General features: G+C 41.2%; 1 protein-coding gene across 1 annotated transcript; it reads right to left on the bottom strand.

Annotated features, from left to right (window-relative positions):
* Positions 1-369: 369 nt before the first annotated feature.
* On the bottom strand, positions 370-1,672 carry LOC134927152 (putative nuclease HARBI1). The gene is made up of 3 exons (XM_063921267.1): positions 919-1,672; positions 664-828; positions 370-383 (listed from the first exon to the last, which is right to left on the bottom strand). Exons 1-3 carry the CDS (start codon positions 1,670-1,672, stop codon positions 370-372), a joined length of 933 nt encoding a protein of 310 aa, XP_063777337.1.
* Between the last annotated feature and the right edge of the window lie 7,434 nt (positions 1,673-9,106).

The following is a 9,106-nucleotide window of genomic DNA, read 5'->3' as shown; positions in this document are numbered from 1 at the left end:
ATCCCTGAGCATCAACCTCCTTCTGCCAGGAAAGAAGTGGAGAGGCCATCTCGCTGCAGGGAAGGATGGATCACAGGAGCCAGGGACAGGTAAGTGTGGGCACAAAGGAGACGCCTCTCATGGAGTCAAGGTAGCTGCAAAAAGGCTGTTTATTTTTTTTTTTAAATGACACAAACTTAACATATTTGAAATAGCAAACTCATTCACATCATAACTAATAAACAAATTTCATACCTGATAGGATTTAAAAATGTTTTAAAAAGCCTCCAACAAGTAAATAGAAAAATAAACAACTGCGCTTCAAAAAGCAAACAAGAAAAACCAAATGGCCATATTTTAAACAACAGGGGCCAAACTCGGAAGAAAATCTCAAGCACATTCTTCTGCAATAAAAAAAAAAACATTAGTAGGATCAGTATCTAACAAGCACAAACAAATAGAAAGGCAATAAAAAAAACTCACCAGTGAAGAATCCATCAATTAATGTTCAACGAGTATCACCTCCATCATTCATACCCTCAAGTGATGCTGTGCAAATGTCCGAATCCCGCCAAACACCTGGATCTATATTCTCCGGATATCGGTTTGCAACACAGATGTTATGTAAAATGCAACAAGCATTAACTATATTGCAAACTTTATCCGGAGAATATAACAACGTACCCCCGGACCTGTCTAAACAGCGAAACCGGGATTTAAGCAAACCGAAGGTCCTTTCAATTACACCCCTCGATGTAATGTGCGCTTTTTGGTACATATGCTCAGCATCACTATCGGGATTGGACAATGGGGTAAGAAGCCAACTCTTGTTAGGGTATCCACCATCACCTTAAAGAAATAAATGGTGGAAAAAAAACATAAATAATAAACCACAATTAAAAAATTTATTAAAAATCAGAAAGAAAAAAAATACCTCACCCAACAGCCACCCATCCGGAATGTTGCAATCTTCAAAATCACGGAACACGGATGACTGGCTCAAAATAAAGGAATCGTGGGCCGACACAGGAAAGCCCACAAAAAGATTGGTGATTTTTAATTTGGCATCACACACCATCTGTACATTCAAGGAATGGAAAGATTTTCTATTACGAAAACACTCTTCCATTTGCCTTGGTGGTGCAATTGCCACATGAGTGCAATCTATCGCGCCCAGAACATTGGGAAAGCGTGATTTCTCAAAAAAATCCAATTTGACCTCCCTGCATTCGCTGACAGTGCTTGGAAAATAAATAAACTGGGTCGTTAATTTACGGAAAGCCGTACAGACCTGAGTTAAAATACGCAAAAATGTGGGCTGTGAAAAACCGACTGTCTGGGACAAAACTGGCTGGAAAGTGCCAGACGCAAAATAATGTAATGCAGCCAGCAGTTTAGACATACCACTGACTGCGTGATTAGTGGGCACCCGTGGTTCAAGGTCCGGCTCCATCAAGTCATACAGCATATGGATTGAACGAGAGGATAAGCGAAAGTTCTTAATCACATCCTTCTCGGAGAAGTCTGCCAGCACACGCCTACAACGATAGTTACGTGGGCGTGGAATTGAAATGCGCTCTACCTCACCACCTGGAGCAATTGACTGATCACCTCCCTCATCTGTCCTGTCCTCCTGTGTCACAACAGCAGCCTGGATCAGGAACATCCAAACTGTATCAGTGAATGGCTCCATGAGTGTAGACAGAGCTAAAAAGTTGTCAAGTAATAAATCCGCAAACTAACCGCAAAAAAACGTATCCAACAGCAGACTGCACAATTGCTGTGTTTCTCCTTGAAGTCCCAAGAGAGGAGTGACAGATTCCTGTCAAAACAGGAGCAATGCATCCTGGGAACTTTTGCATTGCATCATGGGGATTAATATTACAGTAACCAAAAAAATAATTTAAAAATGCTTTTAAAATTATAAAAAAAGAGAAATTAAAAAAAAAATCATGGGGCACACTTAAAAAAAAATAAAACAACTAAACTATTGCCTTTTTGCAGCAAAAAAATAACATTAAAATATATTTCACCTACTCAGCAGTAGGTGAAGTAAAACAGCGATAAGTACCCGTCAAAACGACCGAAAAAAATCAGTTTCGAAAAATTGAATACCATTCCGCGATAAACCTATCTTTAACCATTGAAAATCGGTTACGGGTGAAAGCAAAATCGAAAATACACATATCACCCGATAAACACGTAAATGAATATACCGATAATTTTTCACCCGGAAAAATGATCACGTGACCGCAAGTTAACGGGCCTTAAGATGTTATCGATTTAAATTGAATTCCCTAGTTAGTATGGTAAGCTAAACTTCGAATAACATTTGTTAATCAGTAGTATCATTTATTTTCTATCATTTTATTTACTTATATGGTGGAGAAGCTTTTACTGCTGTTATCATATACCATGGCTAATGAGAAAGTGGAGAATTTCTACTATCCTGTGAATAGAGTATTTATGTAATTATTGGCACACCTGCTATGGTGTGCCAATAATTACAGTAAACTCTGCTCTATCCGTAGGTCTGAGCTACTACAATTTAAGAATAAGCATAAACAAAATTATCCTATACTGTAGATACAGTGTAACATAATAGTTTTAGTGTTGTGTGTTGCAGAACCTAATGCTGAGATATTATTTTTCTGTATATTGTAAGCATGACTGACACAAACAGTTAAACTCTTTGCAGGAATTTATAATAACACCCAACAACCACAAAATTCCATTAATGGCACTAACCAAACTCTAAAAAAAAATCACTTACTCTAAAATCACTATATAACATTCCTTTATACACATACCTTGCCAGTAGAAATTGTTCAGCCGCAGATACAGCTCCCATGATAACCACCCTATTATCCCCCATTGGGTTAGTGCTTCCCATGCATAGGCTGACCAATTCATACAGAAAAGGAAACCATATCATTCCTGTTTATTATTACTTTAGTGAGCGGTGCTGACATTATGCAGTTCAATACTGCTACTATAAATCAGCATGCTGTGGATGTTCTCAGCAGGCATCCAAAGCTCCTTGGTAACAACTCTCATCAAACCAGCCAGCTGTCAGAATACTTCAGATTAAACTATTATTACAAAAGCTTACTCCTTGTTACAGTTTCATTTTCCATACAATCTTTTTATATATATACTCATGTGTACATTTTTAGATGTTTTCATTGTATATACATGTTTGCTGAAAACTATATGTCACATAAACAATATGTGAAAACCAATGAAGCAGTAAATATTCGCATTCTTCAATATTTCCCTTATCATCAAAATTGAATTTTTATTTCTAGTACTTGAGAAGCAAATCAATTCCAACCTATCACACAAAACCAGGGGCTAAGTTATTCTTGGATTCTAGACAGATCCAGGCTGAGATTTGTACCAGGTTCATTTGGATTTTAAAACCATGTCAAGAAGCTTTCCGAACATCCCTATCTATGATATATTGTATATATGATAGATGCAGTGTCTTGTTATATGATTAACTATTTCTGTAGAACAATATAATGCTTCTTATACATTGCTTGAACAACAATAATATGAAAATACAGTAAGTGTAGGTGCTAAGATTTTTGTTTCATTGGGAACAATCTACAAATACAAAATAGCACACTGGCAACCGCAATGCAAAGTAACAAAGGTGCAAAATAAAATGTTAAAAAATATTAAATGTATACACAAAGGGGGTAATTCAGAGTTGATCGCATCAGCAAATTTGTCAGCAGTTGAGCAAAACCATGGGCACTGCAGGGGGAGCCAGATATAACATTTGCAAAGAGAGATACTGTAGATTTGGGTGGGTTATATTGTTTCTGTGCAGGGTAAATAATACTGACTGCTTTATTTTTACACCGCAATTTAGATTTCAGATTGAACACAACCCACTGAAATCTAACTCTCTCTGCACATGTTATATCTGCCCCCCCCCTGCAGTGCACATGGGGGGTCACTCCGAGTTGATTGCAAACTAAAAATGTTCGCTGCGCTGCAATTAAGGAACAATCGGGCACTTCTGCACATGCATATGCGGCACAGTGTGCACACGTGACGTACTTTCACAACAGCCGATGTATTTGTATTTGTACACAAGGTCTAGCGAAGCATTTCAGTTGCACTGCTGGCTGCACAGTGATTGACAATAAGTGGGCGTTTCTGGGTGTCAACCGACTGTTTTCAGGGAGTGTTCGAAAAAACGCAGGCGTGCCAGGAAAGATGCAGGCGTGGCTGGGAGAAAGCAGGGCGTGTTTGTGACGTCAAATCCGGAACTGAACAGTCTGAAGTGATCGCAAGCGCTGAGTAGGTCTGGAGCTACTCTGAAACTGCACAAATTTTTTTTAGCCGCTCTGCAATACTTTCGTTCTCACTTCTGCTAAACTAAGATACACTCCCAGAGGGTGGCGGCTCAGCGTTTGCACGGCTGCTAAAAACAGCTAGCGAGCGATCAACTCGCAATGACCCCATGGGGCCTAATTCAGAGTTGATTGCAGTAGCAAATGTGTTAGCAGTTGGGTAAAACCATGTGCAATGCAGGGGGGCCAGATATAACATGTGCAGAGAGAGAGAGAGTTATATTTGGATGGGATGTGTACAAACTGAAATCTAAATTGCAGTGTAAAAATAAAGCAGCCAGTATTTACCCTGCACAGAAACAAAATAACCCACCCAAATCTAACGCTTTCTGCAAATGTTATATCTGCCACACCAGCAGTGTACATGGGGGGGTCATTCCGAGTTGTTCGCTCGTTGCCGATTTTCGTTATACTGCGATTAGTCGCTAACTGCGCATGCGAATGGTACGCAGAGCGCATGCGCTTAGTTATTTTACTATAAACTTAGCTGTTTTGCTGTAGCGTCTGCGGCGCTTTTCAGTCGTACTGGTGTTCCGTAAATGATTGACAGGAAAGGGGCATTTCTTGGCAGCAACTCAGCGTTTTCCCGGCGTTTGCTAAAAAACGCAGGCGTGTCAGGGAAAAACGTGGGAGTGTCTGGAGAAACGGGGGAGTGGCTGTCCGAACGTAGGGCGTGTTTGTGATGTCAAACCAGGAACGAAATGGGCTGAGCTGATCGCAGTGTAGGAGTAAGTCTCGAGCTACTCAGAAACTGCTAAGAATTTTCTATTCGCAATTCTGCTAATCTTTCGTTCGCAATTCTGCTACGCTAAGATACACTCCCAGAGGGCGGCGGCCTAGCGTGTGCAATGCTGCTAAAATCAGCTAGCGAGCGAACAACTCGGAATGACCCCCATGGTTTTGCCCAACTGCTAACAAATTTGCTGCTGCGATTAACTCTGAATTACCCCCAAAGGCTGTCAGTGAGCAATCTTCATATGAAAACAATCATCCAGATCAACAATCAGATAATGTATAGTATGTTGTCAGTATCTTTCTGATGGACATTCCATGTTCCTAGTCTTTTACATACTGTAAAAGGCACAGCGAGGACAAAATAAAGGGGATTTATTTCCTACAGTGTATTGCTGATGACACACTTTAACAGCAGCTCACAGATAAATCTAATGAATTGCAAACCAGAATATAAATGTATTTCAAATTATAACACATTTATAAAAGACATTTAAGTTCTAAATTATATTGTAGTCTGTGACAGAATGCTAATTGTTTTTGTTATTTATGGAAGGATATCACATTTAGATCGTAACACATTCACCCCTGTTTACCTGCATACTGGCATTCTTATATCACCTACTATTATTATTATTACATTTTATTTATAAGATGCCACAAGTGCTTTGCAGCACCGTACATATGACATACATTAGAACAATACAGGGTACACATAAGTTAACATTACAGAAACACAAAATTAAAACAGGGCACAGGTAACAATTAACACCTCAATAATCAGTACACAATACAGCTGAGATGTAATGTAGCAAAGGAGTAATCGCGTACTACTAGAGGCGGGCAGCCATTGGAAAATACTTTGTGGCGCTGCCCACCCCCTGGACATTTGGCGGACTGTTTTCCTGATTGCCTGGAAGGGAATTCGATCAGAGGAGCCACCAGCAGGGTATTTCCCGGGGTACCCTGCCTTTATTTGACACCTGCGGCTCCTCCACCTGCATCGGTAGGATCACATTCCCCCCATGGCCTGTTCCTAGTCCACTTGATTTTTTATGTATTGCTTGTTTTTAGACATTGTATGCTAGTATTGTATTAAATTCCATTTTATTTACCATACCAGTGTGTTTCAACATACACTTTCACACCTGGGTATTATCCACATAAATAGGTGACCGTAAGAGAGACCAGCGCCATTGTAGAGAGGGCACACCCCCTTTTTCATTTTGCACTTTTGTACTGAGCCCTTAGGGAGCTCTGGCACTCTCCACACGGCCAGCTGTCTCAGTCCTATACTGTGCAAACTTGCTACTCCCGCCCTCCAGTTAGCCATTGGAAGAGATGAATGGTCACAATCGAGAGGAAATACAGGTATAGGCGGGCACTGAGTAGGAGATAGCTGTAACTGAAATCAATGAGAAGAAGACATTGAGAACAGGAGAGAAGAGGACCCTGCTTACAATTTAGGGGGAGGGGGGAGACAGACAGGTGACATGAGGCACAAACAAGCGGTAGGTGGCCTGATGGCAGGAAGTGAGACAGAGATGGCCAAGGTATGAGGAAGGGGGTTGGGAGGGCTATCTCAAGACTAGGTTATGAACAAATGAGTTTTCAGTACCCGTTTGAAAACTGGCAAGATCGGGGAGAGTCTAATAGAGCCAGGGAGCTCAATACAGTGAGGGGGGCAGCGCAGGCAAAATCTTAACTTCACACATGAGATGCCATGACTAGGGTAGAAGAGAGGTGACAGACATTGGCCAACTGGAGAGAGTGAGAGGGAGTTTGTAGGAAGATGAGGTTAGATATGTAGGGAGCAGTGGAGTTAGAGAGGGCCTTGTGTGTGAGGGTAAGAAGTCTGAACAGAATTCTGTAGGGTAATGGGAGCCAGTGCAGGTTTTGTCAAAGGGGAGTGGCAGATGTGGAGTGGCGGGGGAGGAAGATAAGTGTAGCTGTGGAGTTTAGAACAGATCAGAGTGGAGCAAGATGGAAATGTGGGAGGCCAGTGATGACAATGTTGTAATAGTCAAGATGTGAGATAACTAGTGAGTGGATAATAAGTTTAGTCACTCTGGGAGAGAAACAGCCTGATACGAGCAATGTTGTGTAGCTGGAACTGACAGGATTGAACCAGATATTGGATGTGGGGGGGCAAAAAGGAGGTTGGAGTCAAGAGTGACACCGAAACAGTGGAGCTGGAGAATGGGGGAGATTATGGTGTTGTCAACAGTGACAGAGATATTGGGGGAGGGTGCAGATTCTGGATGGTGGAAAGATGAGTTCAGTTTTGTACATGTTGAACTTCAGGGAGTGCTCAGACATCCAGGAGGAGATGGTGGAGAGGCAGCTGGATACCTGAAAGAAGACAGAGGGGAGAGGTCAGGAGAGGATAGGAATAGTTGCATATGATCAGCATAGAGGTGGTATTGAAGGCCAAAGGAGCCTATGACTGCACCCAGGGAAGAGGTGTACAGGGAGAAGAGAATGGGGCCAAGGACAGAACCTTTGAGGACACCAACAGGTAGGATGAAAGGTGGTGAGGTGGAGCCAGAGGCAGATACTGAGAATGAACAGTTAGTGAGGTAAGAGGCAAGGACAATGCTAGAGATGCCAATGGATTGAAGGGTAAAGAGGAGATAAGGATGATCCACAGTGTCAAAAGCATCATAGAGAACAAGGAGGATGAGCAGAAAGAAGTGACCCTTGGATTTATCCGAAAGCAGGTCATTAGTGACTTTGACCACGGCAGTTTCAGTGGAGTGGAGTGGGCAAAAGCCAGATTGAAGAGGATCAAGGATTGAGTTAACAGAGAGGTAGCTGGTGAGATGGCTGTATATACTAGCTGCCCAAGTAGTTTGAGACATATGGGAGAAGGCAGATGGGGCAGTAGCTAGTGGGTGAGGAAGGGTCAAGGTTGGGTTTTCTTAAGAATAGGTGAGACAAGAGCTTGTTTGAATGGTGAGGGAAAGATGCCAGTAGAGAGTGAAATGTTGAAAGGGTGAGCAAGGAGGGAGCAGGCAGTGGGGAAGAGGGAGCAGAGGAGGCTTTATGCTGACTACCTGCCAGGACAGCTCTTCCAATAAAGAGCAGTTAGGATGAAAAGACTTCCAAATGTATTTCTCAGGAGTCCAATTGTGAGGAATCAAGGAATCCTTTGTATTCCTCTCTGGGGATTTTTTTTGTGTTTAGAAGCCCATAGTCTTTATTGGCAATGCCATCTATAGATGGTATTACCTAATGGGCACAAGCTCTGGAAAGTATTGCTTTTTGGAGCTTGATGCACTCATTAACAGTATCCTATGGTGGCCGATGTGCTGTGGAACTTTTTAATACATACGGTAAGTGGATCAATATGTCTTACAATAAACCTCTGAAAATGTACCACATTTTTACACTTGATACAGTCTGTGCTTAAAAGATATGTATCCCAATGCTAAAACTACCCCGATGATACCTCTACATTTCCAATCACTTTGGTGTTTGTTAACATAAGACCAATATCAGATCCACTTATAAGTTCACAAGAATTCATATTTTTTTTCTTTATACAGCAAATTAACAAAGGTTGATGGCATCCAGAGCAAATAAAAAAATGTACCTGTTGAAAACTGTTCTTCAAAATACTAGATGAATTCTTATATTAGTATTGAAATAAACACACAATGGAGACACAGACACAAGAGCAGGGACAAGGAACAAAAGAAACTTAAGTAAGCAACAAGGAAATTACAGGCAAATCAATTTAGGGTTAATAACATTTGCTCTGATATGGTTCTAACTGTTGCTATATTACAGATATAGAAAAGTCTAAAGTATAATAGGTCAGAACCAGGGATACATCAATTATAAGACTCAACCGGGGTTGAGAGGTCAAAGTATGGATATAGGAAATTTGAGACCAAGTTCAAAATCACATTAGACATCATACTATAAATCTTCTTGGTGAAGTGGCAACAGATACAGTATGTCCCTTTCTGCCAATAGCTTCATGCCAGCCTCACCTGGGGAAATCACATAAGATAAAAATCCAT

This window comes from Pseudophryne corroboree, chromosome 1 (genome assembly GCF_028390025.1).
Source record: "Pseudophryne corroboree isolate aPseCor3 chromosome 1, aPseCor3.hap2, whole genome shotgun sequence".
NCBI lineage: Eukaryota > Metazoa > Chordata > Amphibia > Anura > Myobatrachidae > Pseudophryne > Pseudophryne corroboree.
Note: the sequence above shows the minus strand (reverse complement) of the source record. Positions and strands in the feature narration are given on the sequence as shown.